The 22113-nt window shown below is 38.7% G+C and overlaps 1 protein-coding gene across 3 annotated transcripts in view; it reads left to right on the top strand.

Moving 5' to 3' along the window:
• The window catches only part of RB195_004009 (uncharacterized protein), a gene marked incomplete at both ends in the record, with an annotated part of 30214 nt that overhangs the window by 5684 nt on the left and 2417 nt on the right, over positions 1-22113 (top strand). The window contains 19 exons of one of the 3 annotated variants that reach the window (XM_064201921.1): positions 1073-1255; positions 3024-3141; positions 3207-3363; positions 3469-3656; positions 4015-4166; positions 4268-4366; positions 6021-6125; positions 6227-6312; positions 6407-6533; positions 14463-14559; positions 14620-14776; positions 14869-15056; positions 17154-17305; positions 17405-17503; positions 18328-18431; positions 18513-18603; positions 18666-18770; positions 18870-18955; positions 19047-19203. In XM_064201921.1, the coding sequence (XP_064057803.1) occupies positions 1073-1255; positions 3024-3141; positions 3207-3363; positions 3469-3656; positions 4015-4166; positions 4268-4366; positions 6021-6125; positions 6227-6312; positions 6407-6533; positions 14463-14559; positions 14620-14776; positions 14869-15056; positions 17154-17305; positions 17405-17503; positions 18328-18431; positions 18513-18603; positions 18666-18770; positions 18870-18955; positions 19047-19203 (2451 nt within the window). Of the gene's footprint in view, positions 1-1072; positions 1256-3023; positions 3142-3206; positions 3364-3468; positions 3657-4014; positions 4167-4267; positions 4367-6020; positions 6126-6226; positions 6313-6406; positions 6534-14462; positions 14560-14619; positions 14777-14868; positions 15057-17153; positions 17306-17404; positions 17504-18327; positions 18432-18512; positions 18604-18665; positions 18771-18869; positions 18956-19046; positions 19204-20178; positions 20306-20496; positions 20593-20678; positions 20814-20886; positions 20915-21008; positions 21131-22113 lie in introns of those variants that run through there. The other 2 variants (XM_064201922.1, XM_064201920.1) reach the window with 2 other exon arrangements.

Genomic DNA, 22113 nt, shown 5'->3' with positions numbered 1-22113 from the left:
CGATTCAACCATTTATCGTCCGTGTTTAAATTGATTCCTTGCGTATTTCAACCATTTTTTAAATAAACTGATTGCTATTGACTGGAACAACGAAATAAAATAATTGATTGTAAGGATAACTCTACTGGAAAGATGAGTCTATTACTGTCTATCAGGGAGTTTACTCAGCAGTAACTATGTAGTCACTTACGACTTCCTCTTAACAGATTTGAAGAGTACTGTAAGAGGAAAAAACCACGAAACTGATTATTCTTTCTTTTCTATTTAATTTCATTATTGGTATCGTTATCAATGAGTTAGGGGCGGGTGTGGTGTAGCGGTTAGAGGTTCCGCTTCCTCTACGATCTATCGGAGGTTCGGATCCGCCCTAGTGCTCACCAAACCTCTCATCCCTCCGGGGTCGATAAATTGCTACTACACTTCCGTAAACCTCAAACGATTCTGCATTGAAATGAACGTGGGGGCGCATCCCAAGCGGATTGATTAACTCCAGAACTTTATCCTTTATCCTTTATCGATGAGTTACATCTCTCCGCTCTACTACGTCGGTACATTGGAATAACTCAAATGCTTTGTAGCTCAAAGATCTCGTTTCTTTTCAATGGTTGAGTGGAAGATTTCTCGTTGAATCTATGATTTTTCATGTCTCTATGACGATAAAATCTTGATTGTTGTCTTAGCATCGCATCTACTAATGTTCGAACAATTGCTGAATTCCACTTATTATCTGTCTCGCACTCCTTTGTAATGCTTTCGTTTAGATAAACTACTTTCAATCTAATTGTTCTTGTTCTAATCTATGAAATCATCATCGCATTTCTCAACTAGAAACAAAAAGAATTTCTTTGATTTTTTGTGAAGTAAAAATTGTTTCCAAATGAAAATGAATTTCAATAAGAAGTTGTTTTTTTTTTGTTCGACACACTGCGTTAGTACAAGAAATAATGAGAAACCTTTAACATTAATCGGATAAAAGCACTCATAGAATTATATGGCAGATTTCCATATGCCTTTGACTGATATTTTTGACTTTTCAGATATTCTTGGTTTAAATAGATTGGCTCTCTTTCAGAGAATGCTCAAATTCCTTCAGTACTCGTTTACGACATCTGCGTTGATAGCATTAGTAGTCATTTTTATTATCTACTTTCGACAGTTGCCGAATAGGGAGTATAGCTACGCAAAGCATAGAGAAAGTGCAGTTCTTCAAGTATGGTCTAATGACACTGAGGAAGGAGAAGAAGAAGGATTACAGGTTTCGAATTAATTCGAGAATATTATTGGTTTCTCAAAAAACCGAGACTTATACCATCAAATTAACATTATAAAGGTTATTTAAACAAAAAAATCTGCAATTGAAAAAAAATGTTCCCTTAACAGAGAAAATAGTTGGAAATACAATCAAGAAATCTGATTGTTTCCCCGACGTCACTCTGCTTTTTCGAAACACACAAAATTTCCAGTTCATAGAATTGGTTGAATTGACAGCAACGCGGAAGGAATGAAGGGGAGGGGAGAAGAAGGCTCGTATTCGAGAGTGTCGTGTCCCATCACCACGCTTCACCTGTACCATTCCTCTGACAGACGCTTGCTTACGTGATGGAGGCACGGTACTCATGCGTTCAGTTTGAGAAGGTGGCTCTCGGCTTGTTCCAAATAGGGAGGTGGAGTTCCTGCTGCAGTTTTACTACCATCCAGTTCAACGACTAGGCGAATAGCAATGAAAGAACCCCGAGTGTTAGGCGCGGAATCACCCCACGATTCTGAGGTGGTGCAGATTTCAGGTAGAGTATTCGTATACGGGATGGGAGACTATGGAGAGAATGGTGATTCCGTCCACTTCTTCCTAATTGCCGTAAAAAAACGGCCCGGATGCGGCGCCGCACAAGGCTGGCGTGCTCCAATCGAACCCCCTGTAGAAAATAGTGCGCCAGAACGCCTGAAGCCGTATTTTCCGGGCCGTTTTTTACGGCAATTAGGAAGAAATGGACGGAATCATCCACTCTACATAATCTACTATTCTGTATACGAATACTCAACCCGAAATCCGTACCACCTCAGATTCGTGGAGTGATGCCTTTAATACTCCTTCTTCTAATACTGCCCGGTCGTGATATACAAAAAGTAGTCATTCCTGCAACGAGACACCACCACTGTTATCACCATTCACATATCACCAGACCAACTTTGTTATCCACCACACCAACCACACCTTTTCAGTATCCAGTGCGAAATTTTTGAACTAAACTCTAGAAGATTCTTTGAAAATACTAGATTCCTAAGAAAGTATACTGCAGAAGATTGAAGCCCAGAAGCCCCTTACTTCACTCCTCTAAAATTGGTAATCGATTTATTAAAGCAAGTTTGCTTCTAACCGTCGTTCCATAACGCACCTCGGTTGGCAGTAGTTTTTATTGAATCGAAAGGCATCAAGCATCCCATAGTTTCTCAGCAGAAGCTCGCGTAGGTCGACAATTCGCTTTTGTTTACGATTCGAAACGGTAAATGACATCGTAATTTAGAGCTTCGATTTCCTCATGAAATTCATGAAAATTCCATGAAACACTGTGCTCTTAGCATCACCTGTTTAATGGATCGTTGAGTAACGCTGATCGCATTTGTCTTCTGCAATAGTTTCAATGTGCCCGGATTTTTGAAGGAACTGAAGCAAGAAGGATCAGAATGTTAAAACGTGAGCACAGATGGGGTGTTTTTGGTCTTCTTCAACACACCCTCGATGCTCTACTAAGGTCCCATACGGCTAGCTGCTTTCCATCTAAACTTGTTCTCGATTCCTGTGAAATCGTTCATTCTTGACGCAAATACAAATAACTGGAAAATTCGGAAACATATACATCTCTTGGTACGGTCTACAGTCCCAATCGTTGCAAAAAAAAAAAACTCCAACTCATCTCTTTTTCTAAGACTTCTTGATCCCACTTATGCACAGAGCAGCAGGTAATTGAGGATTACAAACTTCACAGAAATACTCTGCAGTTGAGCAATATTAATATTATGATAAGGCAGTTCCTGTTAGCTATGCCGGTTTTGTGATGACATGGTTTTTTTCGAGTGGGACAAAATTGTTCTTTAAACTTTTCGATAGCACCGAACTCAAAGAAAACGGGAGCACTCCAACAGGTAAGTGGTTAGCTTTAGTTTTTCCCTTTTTTTCCATTAGATCACACATTTTGCGGCGTTTTCAGCTGTTGCACCATGCGTACCTAACCACTCCTTTTTGATGCAAACCATGACATCAAAAATAGGTCTATATACTAAAGAGCAGACAGCAATGAAGATCATTGCTGCTTTCGACTACTCCAACTATTCAGCCGTTACTACTGAAGTAGTTGGGTGGTACGGGTAAGGATGTTAATATTCTAGGAGTTCAATTAATATAATCACATCTTTAATAGTTGAATAGTTCATTGTTTTGAAGTAATTGTCCGAAAAAGAAAGTCTTTTCAGGAAAGCAATATATTGTCGGTATCTGGACGAAAACCGTCAGGAGCTTGGAGACGCTATTCTTTCGACCGTATTTCCCGAATCGGTTGTGTACTGCTGCAGCAGAGAGGGAGCTGTTCATATGACACTCACGGAGAAGGCAGATGATCCAATTAATGAAGTAGTGCGGATAACTGATAGAAGAAAAGACGGTATGCTAATTACTGCGGAAAAATGTTTGCACGATGAGTTTTGTCGACGAGCCCATAACATACTTCACGGATCGTATCTCACTTTGACGGATTTCAATTGTTCCTATAAAAAAAAAGGAAATAATAATGTTGGTAGGTGTGACAGTGGACTTAATTGGTAGGAAATAGCATGAGCAGAGTTGAAAAAGTCCGCTCATGCTATCCTGTTATCTTTTTGCGATTCTTACTTTAATAACATTTCTTCACTGATTATTTCTACTTTTTTTTCAATGTCTGTGGGTTCGACAGGAAAATCGTGAAATATTTCCAACGATTCAATGACGGGTTTTAAACATCAGCTTATAGTGGCTGTGTACAGATCCTAGATATTTTTTGTCTCTCTGTCTCTCTCCCATATATGGTAAAGAAAGAAAATGGTTAATGCTTGCTGAGTTATTTGAACACTACAAGTTACAAGGAGTTGAACATTTCTACGTATATATCAAAGAAATGGACAAGTATACCAAAAAGGTAGGCAATTCGGGACTGAATAAACACTTCATCTTTTTCTTCGATTGCCTTAGAAAATAGTCACAGATCTTTTAAATTTTTATCTGACACATCCTATTCAGTTGGTTGACTACTATGTGACTGCCGGCGAAGCTGAAGTAGTCACTTTTGTCAGCCAAGACATAGAGAATGTCATTGCTACTCAGATGGTGGGATTTACGGTAAGTTGGTGAATTTAAGAGACAACATTGAACTAAATTCTGTTTTTATTTTTTTGTGTAGTCACTGCCATTTCTTTACTTGTTGCAGCAAATATATACTGGTCGAGATTGGAAAGCCTGACATACGAGGAGTTTTCTAAACTTATCAAATAAGACCTCAAATCATAAGCAATTATTTGAGATTGAAAACGATTAGCAAACATTCTATCGGAAAGAGTCTTGCCTCAAGATGATCCAGCGATTGGAAATCTCATCTTCAATCGTGAACATCGACTAAATTTTTCCTTATCAGAAAGCTTGCACACCAAAACCAAAATTTCAAAGTTCAAAGTTTCAATCAAAGTTCAGAAACGAACAATGTCAATTTTTAAGGCAAGCGAACAGTTTTTCCAACAACCGCGAAAGATCTTGCAGGTGAAGCCCTTAAACTGATGATCAACACTGGAGTGTACGAGTGTTGAGCATAGAAAAAGTTTTTTTTCTTACAAATAGTCACAGCAGACCGACACATTGCAAACTCTACCCGGAAGGAAGAGGGTTATGCAAGCAGAATACTGGATAGCTTAACTTAAGCTTAGGTGTTCAGGAATGTCTGCACAGGAGCCGCCACCATTCTCGCTATGCTTTTTTTGCTGATCTTGACGAAAGGGTGCTACCTACCCACGGATACACGTTCGGGTCTTTTGTCAGGTATTAAACTACAATTACTTCATTTTCGAGAGGAACTGACGTAATTCGGCTCCTTTGCTTGAAAAGATTACTTATCCAGGAAGACGATGGCAGAAGCTTCAAATCGCGCGGCGTTACGTTTAACATCACGCTGGGTGTTCCGAAATTCATCACTTCCAAAAATCTACAAGGGAGTAAAGCATACGTATCCATTAGGTGAAGTAAAAAGTCCTGAGTATTCTTGCTGCATTGATTCGACGATAAAATTGACACAGCTAGGACTAACCGATTTAGATCAAATATTCGCCGTTTCGTTTAATAGCTTTCGTTCATTTTGTGGCAACTTCATAATTTTCGAGAAGTCTCTGTCCTTATTAGCAAAAACTTGACCACCAAATTTTCACAAGCCTGTCTTGACGCCAGTTTTGTACCATCAAAAAACACTTTAAAAAGTGATAGTAGCATGGTGCCGGGAACTATACGGCAGGTGCGATAGAGTTACCCATCCAGGCTTTCGGAGCCTCTGACGCGTCGTTAGAGCTGGATGCGGCCTGGTGTTATGCTGATGAAATACAAAGGCTTTCCTAATGGGCAATTCTGGCCGCTTCTGGTCGATCGCCTGCAGCAGTGTGGTCAGTTTTTGAACGTAAAGGTCTGAATTGACTGTTCGACGAGAAAAAAGGGCTTATAGTGGATTATTTTTCTTACAATCCAACCACACACGCAGCAAATCCTTCCTGGTCGCTAATCCAGGCTCGTTCCGACCGGCTCACCTCAACCGGAACAGACTACGACCTTTTTCGGTTTTTGTTTTCATACTGCCACTTTGAAATCGCCGATTGGTATAACCTGATGTGGTCTTTACATCGTCAGATATGACTTACCAAAGATGCCTATCAAAAACACTCAAAACTTATTACTTCACCTAATATGTTGTTATATATACTTGACTGCAATGAACTTGTGTAAGATAGAATACTTTCAGGGTGAGAAGACCCTGAGGGAACATCTTCCTATGGCAGTATTCCACAATAGCTCCGCAGTTCCTCCAAGAAGAATAATACAGAAATGTGTTCTGGATCCAAAACATGTGAGTCGATGTAAGACGTATCTAATCGTTAGATAACTATACTTTAAAGAAATACTTTCCCCGCCGATCATTTGAAAACAAACCAACTGTTACGATCTTAGATTCTGATTCACTTTGTACATCAAGTACGCGCATACTATCCTGGTTACGAAGGCTATGATGTGCCTTTTGAAGATGCACATATCAGGTTTTTTTCTTTTTTTTTCTTAGCGCCAGCAAAAAAAAAATGAAATGTCTTGACTTAACATTATTCGTTAACTGTGATTCTTTTTAAATTACAGACACTATCGAGCAGACAGTCATGACAAGAAAATGAATTACATGATGGAGCGTATTGTACGTTATGGTCCATTTGAGATGACTGAATATCCTAATGATCACGTAATGGAATTGCGCAGAAACGTTAAAGTAAAACTGGAAATAATATACAATGTAAAATTATTTGTTTAAATCCAACAATTACTTTGTTAGCTTTGTTTTACCTGTTGCACTTAAACTACTCGATATGATCCCAAAAAGATTCTATGTATAGTTGCAACTCGTCTTAGGAAAAGGGTGAAAATTTTGTTCAATCAAACAGATGAGAACGGCTTCGAGTTACTAGTACTCTAATGAAATATTCTATCTGTAAAAGTGCAAACTTTTTAAGCAGCTTCAGAAGAAATTAACAGCTCTTACATTTGCTATGGAATTTTGTACTGGATTATTTTAACTACATCCTGGTTTTTAACACATAGACACATTTAACACATTTAACACATTTATCTGGACAAATTGGAGCACAAACGTTTCATGTTCAAAAAATGATGTGCCTGTCCCCCCGCTAGAGTAATTGCTCTAACTTTAAATGAACGGAATATTTCTAATAGCTTAAAGTTGGATCAAGAGAAAAGAAATCCTCACAAAAAAATATGTCCAGTATGGGTACAGAGATACTATCTTCGCTTACAGAGTGACGTTTGAGCACAAAATTCAACTAAATGTCACATTTCGAGCAAAATTGTAAAATACCCGTCTGAACGTCTGGCTAAAGAAGGACTTCAGTCTTTTTGTGCTCTTGGCTTCGCTCGACTTTACCGGTCAATAAAAATTGAAGGTAGATTGGCATTTTGTCTAAAGTTAAGCTTGTATTTTTTAAAAACGCTCTTTTAGTTTCTTCAATCATTTTACGCATTGATCGTAGAGTTCATTGTTACTTAATGCAGTGGTACCACATTTGGAAAGTATTCATACTTCATATTACACATATGTTCCTTCGATACCGCCCAGATTTGAAAACATTCGAATTATGGGTTTTCTCCTGTTGTACCGCACAACATTAGCACAGATGTGGTAACATGAAATGCCTTGAGTATTATCATCTGATATTGATAAAGGTATGGTTTTACGCAAGATCACATAAACCGTTAGCTACTACTAGCTACACCGCTACTACTTGCATACGTGTTTCCAATTTTTAAAAGAAGAGACTGACCAACCTAAGGAAACGTTCAGAGAAATAAACATGGTGGGAACTACATAGAGGTGAGACACAACACCAGTTTTGTGCCATTTTTTTTCACAAATTCATTGGAGATATTGCCAATCTGACGCAGTGTGAACCGTTCCAACCCATTCAGTGGCTTCATGGGACCGGCGCACCAATTAGATTAATTAGCTTTCTTTTCTCGCTTCCTTTCTGGAATTTCGAAGCTGCCACACACACACAATAAACCCGTTATAATATAACATGATTTTTTTTTTGTTTTCCTTTCTGATCGATTTAAAAAAGATCGATGGAGACAGATAAGGAACCTAATTGGTCTTTGTACCGCCTAATAACATATAATTATTCAAAAAATAATGTGACAACAAACTCAAAAATACAATATCTGAGATAAAGTGCTACATTTACTGTCACTTCAATGGTTTGTGGTCTTAAATATTATTCTTGCAAAATACGCCTATCTGACCCACGCATTCAGAAGAGGTGAGCCAACGACCCCGTACTCTCTCTGAGTATAACAAGGAGGACAACAATTCACGCTTTCCCCTCAAAATACCGTTTTTAAAAACTTTGAAAGTTATAATGCATGATCGGAATGAAAAACACATAAAAACTATCCTGCTCAGCAAATAGGATGTCGACTCTGGGATGCGACAGGTATCCGTTTTCTCAGCCATTATTACTTAAAACCAGCAAGTACAGTTGACTGACTAATTTACCAGTCAGATAGGGTCACATTCTTTTATTAATAAAAAATCCGAACAAGAATTAACAAATGCACAAGTAATTCCTTTGATCAAAGAACATGTTACTGTGGTAAAAAAGATAAGTTTAATAAAAACTTCACATCAACAATTTCTATGCGTACTTCAATTTCTACAACTTAGGGTTGTAAATTATGACATAAAAAAGTCTTGGAAAAACTGAAGTTTCCCAAAATATCGAACAAAGACAACACAATCTACATAAATCAATCAACGAATCAACAAAAAGAACTTTATAGCGATGATTTACAAAATCCTTAACTGCACTTTTTAAAAATCAAGTTACGTGTCCTGTGTCATAAGGACCACAGAGTAAGAGCATACCACACATCACCATTAGCTTACACATCGGACGATATAAATAAACAACCCATTATGAATAAACAGTAGAAATTGTCTAGGTCATTTCCTTGTAATCGCATGCAGAGATTACATCTAAGAAAAAACAACACTTTAGGAATTTTTATGGAAACATTCAGGTCAAACATATAGGAGACAAACATGTGAAACCAAAACCCCCCAGAAATCACAAAAGAAAAGAAAACCTGTCTGACAGTGGAAGGCTCAAAAGACGTAGAAATCAAAAAGTCATTTTAAAAAATCAGAAAGAATAGTCTAGCATGTATTTAGTGGGATGTCTAGCCTGCACACGAAACGACAAATCCTATGGCCTGTTAGAAATTCCGCGACGTTTGTAACTTCTATGCTTGAATAACGACTTGTTTCTTCTTATTCTATACTTACGCTTAGTTCTCACATGATTCATGTGACATTGTTCTCACAGATGTCGAAGACATACGGACCTTCTTGAGACACCACAAAGCATGTGATCTATTCCCTCGAATTCCCGGGTCAGGAGTCGCTCGTGGAAACTCACGTATTGGATCATGCATATTAATAGCATCAGCATGGTTGTATTAGCTTTATCGATCGTGATTAAATTAGCTCACAATGGGAACGAAAGAATAGAATCTTTATCTAGATCTAGAACAGGAACAAAAAGAAATGTGCCGAAGAAATTGAGAGAAAAAGTCAAACAGTTGTCTAACTGAAGAGTGATTGCTCGTCGCCAGGGCAAAAGCGCAAAAAAATAAAGTTCAGTCAATAAATAAAGGCTTCCTTAGGAGCTGGTGGTCGCTGGGGACGTCAGAAGAATTGCGAAAAATCTACAGTGGGAATTGTTTAAAGGGCGAAGTCGTTATTGGAACATTTTTGATGTGAAAGTCATTCTAGTTAGATGACACTCCATCACACCTATTAGCTCTACTAAAACTAACTATTATCATAGCAGAAAAGGATGCATGCGGTGCCCATTATTCTATTATCTCTGTGTGTAGTAATATGAGGTTTCGTAAGAATTGCAAACATTTGATCACCTTTCATAGATGAGCACCAGCCTTTGACGTCGTAATCTGCTTGTATTCTCTTTTTCACCTTTTCAGGCTGCATCAGAGAAGCTATTACTCGTATATTCGACAGTCATTGTTCAAATTTTAAAAATCCTATAATAAATTTAGTCTGCTCAGATAGATCATAAAATAACAAATAACACCCACATTTTTTGGCGCAAATGTTATCTTTCATCTTCTTATCATATCACTGGTGATGTGGAATGTGATATTGTCCCACTTACTAACTTTGAGAAATATCAGGGCAAAACATTACTAAATGATACCTCTCCAGAAAAAAATATTCTTCGTTGTCTTCCTATTTATACAACTTCTATGAAAGTTGGCCATTTCTGCTACCAGTGGCGGGAAATTCAATGTCTCAGTTCACACTTTTTCTTGGTTGAACTTAGTAAGGCGATCACGGCGATTGGACCTCCATGTTTTAGAGTCTCTTTCGTAGAACATTTTATTTGAAGGGTTATAGAGGCTGGCAATTTGATGTGATAGTTATACCACTCCAAAAAACTTGTTTCGTGATGAATTACTCCCTACTTGTTTTCATTTTTTTTTAAAACAATTATTCCTCCTCATCCATCCAGACGGATCTATAGCGAATTGAGACGTATCTTTATTTTATTATATGCCGGCTAGCCACGGGAGAAATCGGTATTTTCCCATGGTTTTAAACATGGTGAAGAAAGGGGTGTTTAGATGTTTTTTCCAGCGAATCAATTTAAGGATAATGAGCAATTGTTGCTTAAATGCATAGCGTTGTTTAATATTATCTCACTTGGATATCCTCTCAAATGTACTCCCATCGTTCAGTTACTTGCTCGTTATGCTTCCATTGATCCCGATCGCACGCAAGGGCTGCTCTTCTCTAGGGGACTCAAAGAGCATAGTTCTTTTGAAAGACTTTGTAAAGAGGTCTGACCATTGGGTTGTGGTCTTCCGTTTGATGTCGTATAGATATGCGGGAGCGTCTCTGATCTTTGATCGGTGACGTTGGAGTAAACCTCAGCTCCCTTCTTTTACTTGCGTGAAGTGGGATACTCCTGTCATCATCCTTTCAATTGCGCGCTCCATACGCTGATCGCATTTTCCTCCTGCTTGCAACACCGCCAGGTTTCTAAAGCGTAAGTCTAACAGGAAGAACGGTGGTGTTGAATAGGTTAGCACGGAACTGGATGTTCTTAGTTCTTTTCGCTACATCCTCGATGCTTCTATACGCTTCTCAAACCACTCGTTTTCTCCTGCCCAGCTCGGAAGTTAGGTCCTCCATAATATTAATTTCCCGGTTTGTAAGGAAAACAGGGAGTCCGTCTTCTGAATTTGTGACAGGAGGAACGCTTTTGGTACACGATTAGCAGTGAAAAAAGCAATGAAACAGGTCCGAGAAAATCATACTGATGCGGGTGCACCACGAAGTAATGAGATAAGACGGGTTCAACAGCATCGGATTAGGGTGCGGGCGCTCCGAAATGAATAATGATAAACAATTGAGTTAGTAACGGACTGGTGCTACGAAACCGCTTGTTTAAATTGTTTAATTGTATATTTTAACCACTTACAAATTGACCGCGGTAACGAATTGAATTATTTGATCGTAAGGATAGCTCCCCTGGACAGACATGTCTATTACTGCCGTTCACTTAGGAGTATCTGGTCACTTTCGACTTCCTAGATAGGAAGATAGATTTGAAGAACGCTGTAATTGAAAAAAAAGCAGGGATGGTTCTTCTTTCGTTCCTATTCGATTTCCTTGCTTGTGATAATCGATAAATTATATTTCTTCGTTCTATAATCATGCCTTTTTGGAAAGAATTAACTACTTTCCTATGCAAAGATCTCTTTCTCTGTTCATTCTGAATGCCCAGATGGAACATTTTTCGTTGCATGAAGGTTTTTCCTAACCTACAAAGATAAAATCTCGATTGTTGCCATAGTGTCCCTTAATTTTCCACCAAGTGCTGTACTCAACTTACTATCTATCTGACACTCCTTTGTGATGCAATGTTTATTTGAACTACTTTCAATCCTGTTCTTGTTCTAAGCTGAAAGCATCATAGCATTTCTGGACTGGATGGAAATTGAATTTCTTTGATCTTTTGTGTTAAAAAAAAGTTTGCAAATAAAATGAACTTCAATAAAAAGTAGTTTTTTTTTTGTTCGTCTAAATCACACTCCGTTATTGCAAGAAATAATCGGAGACCTCGAACATTTATTGAATAAAAGCAGTCGTAGAATTATTTGGCAGATTTCCTTTGCCTCTGACTGAATGAAGATAGCACTTTTCAGATATCTGTTCAAATAAATCAATTCTCTTTTGGAGAATGCTCGAATTCCTTCAGCATCCGTTTACTTCATCCGTGTTGACAGCAGTCGTAGTCTTTTCTATTATCTACTTTGGATACCTGCCGAAATGGGAATATAGTCACGTCCAGCATAGAGAAAGTGCACTTCTACAAGTATGGTCTAATGACACTGAAGAAGAAGAAGAAGGAATTCAGGTTCCGAATTAATTCGAGAATATTGTTGACTGGACAGCCAACCGAGATTGGCACGGTTTAAGTGTATTGCTTATAAATTAGCATTAAAAAGGTAGACACAAATCTGAAGTGGAAAAAGAAAATGTTGCCTAAACAACGAGAAGAAGGAAATGCACTCAATCAAGGAAACTGATTGTCTCATCACGTCACATTTCAGATGCACTAGTTTCTCAACATCTTCATCAGTTTTTCCACGATACCCTGCCTTGATCTGCCTCAGAAGGAGCGCACGTACGAAGTTGTGGATCCCGATCACGACTGCCCTTATCCAGGCCCTTAGCCAAGTCACCATGTGGCTTAAGATCCCAAATCCATATTTTCGCGTATCCTTAGATCGTAGCCCCTCCTATTTCGGCTCCTTATCAAGATCTTCATGGGTATTCCTCCTCCCTATTTCAATTTCACTGGAGGATTACAAAAAAGATATACAATGTGCTACCACTTGTGGGTGAGGAGAGAGACTGTCTGCTAGCTAGCATTTTCAAATATGTTATGGTCTCTCTAAATTCCAACGCTCAGGTTTTAGCAACCTCAGTAGCTTTAGCCTGCACCTTAGCAATCCTCGCCCAATCCACGACACCGTTCAAAACACAAATATTAGCAAACTGCCCGTATCTAATCAGGAATGCGCTCAAACGTTCAATAACAGGATTATTTTGTATGAAATCCCAAATGGTTGCAACATTATAGATGATACCTGATGAAGGGACAGTGCATGCGTCCAGTGTGAATGTCGTCTGTTTGTGCAAAATAGTGACGTGCATCTCTACCCCTAGTTTACAACTGTCCTGCCCAATCGAGATGCAACGAAATAGGAGCATGGCTATGCGTGTTATGTACGGTTTTTTAAATACTGCCCGGCCATCTACAGCAACGGAGCACCGCCGCTGCGACGACCAAGGTCGTGCGATCCACATACTACCAGACCACCTTTGTTACCCGCGACACCAGATTTACCTTTTCAGTATCTAATGCCAAATTTTTCGGCTAAACTCTAGAAGCTAGAAACAATTCTTCTAGATCTAGATTAATCTAGATCTAGAAGAAATGTTTCAGAAGATTGAGATTTCTAGTTCACCCCTCTAAAGTTGTTCATCATTTATTCGAGCAAGGTTGATTCTAACCGTCAATTCACTTTAACGTACTACAGTTGCCAGTGGCTTCTATTGAATCGGGAGGCACAAAATGTATAATATTATCTTCGCGGATGTTCGCGACGACACTTAGCCAAACTGAAGACGTAATAGAGAACTGCGATTTCGTCGTTCATTTGCAAATAAGATGCTGTTAGCATCACCTGTTTGATGAGCGCTGAATAACGCTGATTGCATTTTTTTCTACAATAGTCTCAATGTGCCCAAATTTCTGGAGAAACTGATGCAAGAAGAGTGAGTGCGGTTGGGTGTCCTTGGTTTTCTTCAGCACATCCTCGATGCTTCAATATCCTTCTATGCCGCAAGTTTCCCTCCATCCCAAATTCCTTCCCAATTTCGCCTTCAACTCGTGACTCGTTCATTCTTGACGCAAATACAAATAACTGGAACATTCGGAAACGTACATCTCTTGCTACAGTCTACGGTCCCAATCATTGTAACAAAACTCCAGCTCACCTCTTTTCTAAAACTTCTTGGTCTCACATATACACAGAGTAAAAATTGCTTAAGGACTTAAAACATCACAAGAACTTTCCACAGGTGAGCAATATAGTGTTATAATAATATTAACATTATATTATTTATATTATAACAAGGTAAATAAAATAAAGTAAATATAAACAGCTTTATTAAAACATTAGTAATAATACGAATGCTACAATGAAGTGTTTCTTGTTCGTGATGTTGGTTATGTGATAATGTGCTTTTTTCGTTCCAAGGAGAGTGGAACGAAGTTATTGTTTAAACAATTTAAACGTTCTCGTGTTTTGAAACCTCGACATACTTCTTTCTGTCGCTGATTCCTACTGGGGTGCCTACGGGGTTTTCTGATGGAACCATTGCTAGCCTGACGTTTCGGCTTTTCCTGCCGTCTTCAGAGGCGCGATAATCGACCGAATGTGCAGCCGCAGATCGCACGCACTAGTCGCTGCTCAGTGCACCAGCGAATTCTTTTCATACGGATATACCATGTTCTAATAATTTTTAATTAAGGTTCTATCTGAAAGCCTCTCAGGCACACTAATGGAAAATATGTTCTTTAAGCCTCTCGGTAGCACTCAACCCAGAGAAAACGAGAGCACTTCAACATGTGAGTGGTTACCCTTGTTTTTTTTTTCTTTCGTTCAAACACATTTTGCGTTACTTCCAGCTGTTGCTCCATGCGTACCTAACCACAACTTTTTGATGCAAACCATGACATCGAAAATAGGACTTCGTGCCAGACGGCCCACTTCAATGATCTTCATTGCTGCTTTCGACTACTCCAATTATTCAGTTATTACTACTGAAGTAGTTGGATGGTATGGGTAAGGCAATTAATATTTCAGGAGTTTGATTAATATAATCACATTTTTAGTAGTTGTTTTGAAGTAATTGTCCGAAAATATAGTCCTTTCAGGAAAGCAATATATTGTCGGTATCTGGACGAAAACCGTCAGGAGCTTGGAGACGCTATTCCTTCGACCGTATTTCCCGAATCGGTTGTATACTGCTGTAGTAGAGAGGGAGCTGTTCATATGACACTCACAGAAAAGTCAGATGATCCAATTAATGAAGTAGTGCGGATCACTGATAGAAGAAACGATGGTATGCTAATCTTCGCGAAAAACAATTCCTACATAATAAGTTTTATCCTCGCTGCTTCTCACACACACTGGTTTGAGAGTTGAACGGATAACTATTGTTGGTATAACAATGACCATGCTATTTATAACGAGCTTATTCTGTCACGGGTGTGTGTATGTGTATGTGTCGAAAATGTAACCAAATTCCAGAAAGTGGTGAGACGTGTCCAACAGCATTAGGTGTGCTGGTGCCGTGGAGCGATGAAATAAAGTGAGACGGGTCCTGCGGCGTCAAACTAGTGAGCCGGAGTCAGAAAACCATTGAATAGGACGGTGCGGGATTCATGTCGTTGCGGTGCAGGTCCATCTAAATCATTTTGCCAGCCCAGTTCTATAGTGGAGGCGTCAGTGATGGGAGAAATAGGTAGTTATATAGACGTTCTACACATTTCAAAGTTAGAAACCATGCAGTAGTATCAGGCAGTGACTCCAAATGAATTTGTCAAGAAGTAAACGGAACGTTCGGAACCATTTGATAGCCATGAAAGCTACTGTGTTCCGTTTTAATGACTATATTCATTTTATTTCACGTTAACACATTATTCTGCGGTAATTGTTGAGGAGAAAGAGGAAGAAAACTCATGCTTCTGATTATGTTTTCAATTTTTGGTACATCGAAGGAACATATAAAGTAAAGGATATAGCGTTAATCAATCCGCTTGGGATGCGCCCCCTGTTCACTTTAATTCGGAAAAGAATATATGTAGATGTAAAATCGATTTTGAATACTCTTACTCTTTAGTACTGACGAATTTTAGAAGAACACCACAAAATCATCACTTCAATTCGTGATAATATCGGGAATGTTGAAATTTCTAAAGAGGAAAAAGTTAGTTAGTTAGCGTAGTTTGAAAGAATAGAAATTTAATTTTTTTTAGAATGCCACTAGATTTAATTTCTATAGATTAGTGAATGGAGGTAAGGCGTTCTCCAGAAGAAGTCTAGTGTCAGGCGTTAACCGGACGTTTAGACTGATAAATAATAATGTCGATTGATATGACAGATGACTAAATAACTGAAGAGTATAGTGCCGTTACAGTATCCTTTATCAATTAATTTTATTCGTTATCAACATTAGGTTTCAACATCTTTATCTGAAAATATGGGTTAGATCGTGTGAATATGGATATGCGTAATGAGAGGCCGGGGAAATTTTCGCGCAGCAGAGCAATTAGCGATGGTGCGTATCCTAACGAGATTCACCGTTGTTGCTATCTGTATAGCTAACTCTGCTTACTTACCGCCAATCATGCGCTGCACCACTGATTAAGATATAAATCACAAACTACTAAATTGTTTTGAAGAATCAGAGAGATCCGCTGGAATTTTATTATGTAAGATTATCTCAAATTTGCAAAGTACCAGAAGCAAGAAAAATCTCACGTGAAATATGAGAGAAGGATGCATATAGTAACTTCGAATTACCTACATGAAGATTTTCTTTGAAAACAGGGAACACTATAGCTCTCAAAAGTAACGGGAATGAAGATCGCTATTCTGTAAGTCCCTAGCTTTTTTGTAGAATAATATGTTTCCGTACAGGGAGACTTTCCCAATTTCCGACCTCTTTGAGGAAAAAGAGGTCATTTGATAAGACTTTCTACAGGTATCAACTAAGCTTGGTTCTTCTATTAGCCAACACAAAAATGGCATGTTCTTGCATCTCTGTGGCCAGAGAAGCATCTAAGGCTGCTGTCCGCATCACCACGAACGACTGGAGCGTGAGTTCATCAAAGTACGATTCCGTATCTCCGGCATATCCCTTGGATACGTAGTGTCTCGGGGACATTTACGGAGAATCCGCCGGGACCCTCTTTACTGTTCCTCAGCGAATATAAGGATTTATAGAAGTTTAAATTGAGGAGTTGGGAAAGTTTTTCTGTCATTCTTCTCCACTAAGATTCCTACCTTAATGCTTCATCACTGATGATGCTCATTTTCTTTTCAAGTGAAAGTTGTCTCAAATATCAGTACAAAATAATGGTGAGATCTTTATAATGACTTTAAAATGAGGTTTTAATATAATCTTACAGTGACTTTGAAAGAAAGTTGTATACAGATCCTAGATATTTCTTGTCTTTCTGTCTCGCGCCCATATTTGGTAAGGAAAGAAAATGGTTGCTGCTTGCTGAATTATTTGAACACTACAAGTTACAAGGAGTTGAACATTTCTACATATATATCAAGGAAGTAGACAACTACACCAAGAAGGTATCCAATTTAGCAGTAAATCAACATTGTACCTTTTCATCGATCTAGTCCAGTATAGTTACAAATGATATAGATTTTTATTTGATTCATCCAGTTCAGTTGCTTGATTACTACGTGACAATCGGTGAAATTGAAATTGTCACTTTCACGAGCAAGGAGATAAAGGATGTCATCGACACTCAGTTAGTGGGAGTTGCGGTAAGATTGTGATTTGATCAAGTTATATAGAACTCAACATTGTTGCAGCTTTGATTGTGATCTATTCTTTCTTCAAGTGTTGCAGCAGATAGAAATTGCTCCAGGTTTGGAGGTCTAATGCAGGAGGAGGTCTAATGCAGGAGATTTCTTCTGGACTTACGAAATCAAAAAATACATTACAAACATTACAAAGATAAAATTTTCTGCTAATGAGGCTGGACTTTGGAAAATCTGGATCAAAAACAAATGATTTAGAATGTAGTCGAATGTGCAAAAGAACAAATAAGGTTATATTTATGGGGAAGAATAGAAAGATTGAAGGCCCACAAGAGTGAAGAGTCTACTTTCAAAGTGAGCCAACAGTTTTGATTCTCAATAACCACAAAGGTTCTCCAAGTGTTGAGCAACACTGGATTCATGACTGTTAAACTTGTTGTTGTTCCGCTTAGGATGCGCCACCACGTCCACTTCGATTCAGAGTTGTTTAAGTTCGTTTACGAATGCGTAACTAGCCTGTACAATGACTTGGGCTAGCCGATGTATCAAGTCAGTGTTTTCATCCTCCCAGACAAGTCTGGTACCAATTTGTCGGCAACGATGAGATGAAAGGCTTGGTTGGCACTAAGGCGGAATCCAACTTTCAATCTTTCATGTTGCAGCCACAGCGGTGCGTCATACCGACAGCCCCATAAGTGTTAGGCATGGAGAGATATTTTCTTCCTACAAATTGTCAACAATGTCGGCACATAGCAAACACTTCTCGAAAGAAGGAGCATTGTACTTATTTTCAGCCAAAATACTGCACAATTTAACAATGTCTTCAGGAATGCCTGCACAGGAGTCGCCACCATTCTCGTTATGCTTTCTTTGCTGACCTTGACGAAAGGGTGTTAACTACCCACGGACATACGTTTAGTTCTTTTGTCAGGTACTAAACTTTAATGACTTGCTAATCAGGAGGATTTGAGTGGCTGGACTACTTTACTCAAAAGGTTGTTAACCGATCCAGGAACACGATGGCAAAAGCTTCAAATCGCGCTGCGTTACGTTTTACATCACGCTTGGTGTTTAGAACATCTCCAATGCCAAAAGTCTACCAGGTGATGAAGCATACCTAACTATATCATATATTTTGAACTCGTGGAAGAGAGAAAAAATTAAGGGCGAGAAAACCCTGAAGGAACATCTTCCTATGGCAGTATTCCGCAATAGTTCCTCAATTTTTGCGGGAAGAATGACAAAGAAGTGTGTTCTGGATCCGAAACGTGTGAGTCTGCGCAAAATATATTCAATTGTTAAGTAGCTAAACTTGAAAAACAATATCTACAGCGCTGTTTTGAAAATAACACAACTGGTACAACTTCAGGTTCTCATTCACTACATACATACCTCACGCGCATATTATCCTGGTTACGAAATCAATGATGTACCTTTTAAAAAAATACATATCAGGTATCTTCCTCTTTTTTCATTTAACAGCAGGAGAAGAGCTGCAATGAATTGAGGTAACAATACTCATTATCCGTCATTTCTAAAATTACAGGCACTATCGAGCAAACAACTGCGACAGGAGAATAAATGATTTGATGAAGTTCATTGTACGTAGTGGTCCCTTTGTGATGACCGAGTATCCAAATGAGCACATGAAGGAATTGTTCAAAAACGTTAAAGAAAAACTAGAATTGATATATAAAGGATAGAAGATAAAGCGCCTAGCATTGATCAATGGAATGCACAAGGGATTACTTCAATTCAAAACCACCTGAGGTTTACGAACGCATGTCTAGCCAATGACTTCCGAGGCTATTCGATGCGTCACGTCAGGAATTTTGTCTTCCAGGACTTGTTCGGTATTACTTTTTCTCGGACAGATAAGAGGCTGGGTTGGCACTAGGGCGGTTTCAAACGGTCGATCGATCGTGCACAGCCACTGCGCGACATCCGCCCCTATATAATTTATAACTATTTGTTTGATGCTAACATTCACTTCATCAACATGTTTTAGTAGGCAGAACTACTAGCTTAAATTACTAGCCACACATCAAAAAAGAACCTATGTGTGATTGCAGACTGCTCTGGAAGAGTGAAAACATTTGTTCGATGAAACAGTTGGAAACTGTTCCGAGCTGCAACACATGTGATGAAATATTCCTTCTGTACAACTGTGAATTGTTCTAAAGAGACCCTGCTTCGTTATATATTAAATTGCGAAAAATAGTACACACGATTCACGTCCAAAAACTAACTACCCACCCCAACCACAAGAATACTTGCAGCCATTGTCATCCAAGATGTTCCCGAGTTTCGTCAGCTACACTTTACCTCATCTCGTTGGCCTTCCTCGAGAGAGTTCAACATCTCTTGGGATCCACTCCAGCGTTTTTTTAGTAAATCTATCGTCAGTTCCACTCATAACGTGACTGGCCCATCTACGCTTTGTTTTTGATATATGTTCCACCGGGTTGCGAACACGGAACATTGCTCTTAAGTCGGAGCTGCGAAGACCAGCTTGTGTGCGTCTACTGGTCCACAGCTCCCCGATGGGTGCGGATATTGCACACGCTGCTCTCATCCTTCTATCCGTTTTCCATAATCACAGAAAGTCCGAAATGAACGTATGACGAAGTTTCTATGATAACCACAAGAATAATTTTAAACTACTTCCAATCGTTCAGAGATGGAGCTCGAGCAAAGAAGAGATATATCCAGAATGAGAATAAAAATACCTTCTTCGGTCTCAGAGCGACGCTTGAGCATGTTATGAAAGCCGAAGAACTGAACTTGATCTCAGAGAATTCAGAAGTAATATAATCTAAAACTCTTTCTTTTCATATCGAGTGAAAAACTTCAATGGAGATAAATAAGGAATTAGTAGTAGTTAGTATTTGCGCTGTCTGATAACATATAATCACTCACAGCCAATCTGATAACAAACACAAAAATAAATTATCTGGTGTAGGATGGTTCATTTACTATCGTTAGTTTAATGATTGATGTTCTTCCCTATTATTCTTGCGACATGTGCGCATCAAATCCAGGCATTCAAAAGAAGTAACTGTGCCTTAGCCAACGACCCTATCTTACTTTCGGTGAGTATAAAAGGAAGGACAAGGACTCACGCTTCCGCTTCCGAAAGGCATTTGCCAGTACATTTAATGTTCCAGTGCATGTTCAGAATGAAAATAAATCACATACAAACTATTCCGCTATACAAATTCGTTGCATCCGTATTGTGATCACGTCAGGCGGCCACAACATTAACGATTGTCCCACTTTTACTGTTGAAACTGGCATATCACTGAATTCCAAGGTGAGGAAATACATATTCTTTCAAAAAGAAATTCTTTACCTTAAAATTCCTATTCAATATCCAATATGTTTAGGGAATCTGTTTACGCTGGGATGTGTCAGGTATTCGTGTTCGTAGCCATATTCCTAATTAAAAATAGCAAATACTCTCATAGAACTAGTTTAGCAGTCTATTAAAGCCACATTTATCTTTCAGGTAAAAAATTCAAAAAAGAATCAACAAGTACACAATTGATTCCATTAGTCGAAGGAGATGTGATTGAATGTCACTGTGGTAAAAACGATAATTGTGATAGAAACTTTACATCAATAATTTCTGTGGGTACTTCAGTGTTTACAAATTAGGCTCGCAAATTACGACATAGAAGAAAGCTTTGGGAAAAGTGGACTTTTTCAAAAACATCGGACAAAGACAACACAATCAACTTAAATCAATACAAGTTAACAAAAGAAATCCGATAGTGATTATTCGACATAAACATTGACTGCACTTAGAAATTAAATGAAATGTCGTGCCAAATGAGAACCACAGTATAAGGGCACATCTGAGATTAGCACACACCGAATAGAATAAATAAACAACTAAGAATGAATAAACAATAAAAGCTGTCTGAGTTGTTTTCCTCCTTGGGTATGAAGGAGAGATGGTTGTCCGGTCAGTTTGGTTGGGATCAACCTCCGATAACGAGAGCATTATACGTTACAAACGTTGTGAAAGTTCCCATTAGGCGTGAGTTATCTCGCTGGTGCTAACACCGAAATAATTGTTTGACCAACATGATTGGAAACAACCTCAACTAGTGGGTTGTTTGTTGGCTCACATATTTGATCTTACATGTCCTCGTTTGAGAGCCTTAAAGAAAATATCAAGCAGGAACGCTACAAGTATATATCAAGGTTCCCCTTCAGAGCATCCAATTTTGCATGCTCATGTACATATGACAACAAAGGATGACAGAAGTGAGAGAAGCGATGTGAAAGGAACGTGAAAAGAAGAACAACGTCGAAATTGTAATATCGCATGTAATCTCTGCGATTACATCTGCAAAAAAAACCTCAGTAGGAATATGTATGGAGGCAAAAGCATAGAAGAGGCAAGCATGTGAATCCATAATCCCTTGGAATCAGAAAAAAGCGTACTTGACGGACACTAGAAAATTGAGAAAACGTGGAAGTAACATACATTTAACAAGAGGATCTTTTGACATCATCAAACATGATATGTGCTTTTCAATTCTGATATCGGGAGTCATTCTCTGGGACATATCTGTCGCTTTGTGCATATTACTAGCACTAGCGTG

This window comes from Necator americanus, chromosome IV (genome assembly GCF_031761385.1).
Source record: "Necator americanus strain Aroian chromosome IV, whole genome shotgun sequence".
Taxonomy (NCBI): Eukaryota; Metazoa; Nematoda; class Chromadorea; order Rhabditida; family Ancylostomatidae; genus Necator; species Necator americanus.
The sequence above is the reverse complement of the archived record's forward strand: the minus strand, read 5'-3'. Positions and strand labels throughout refer to the sequence as shown.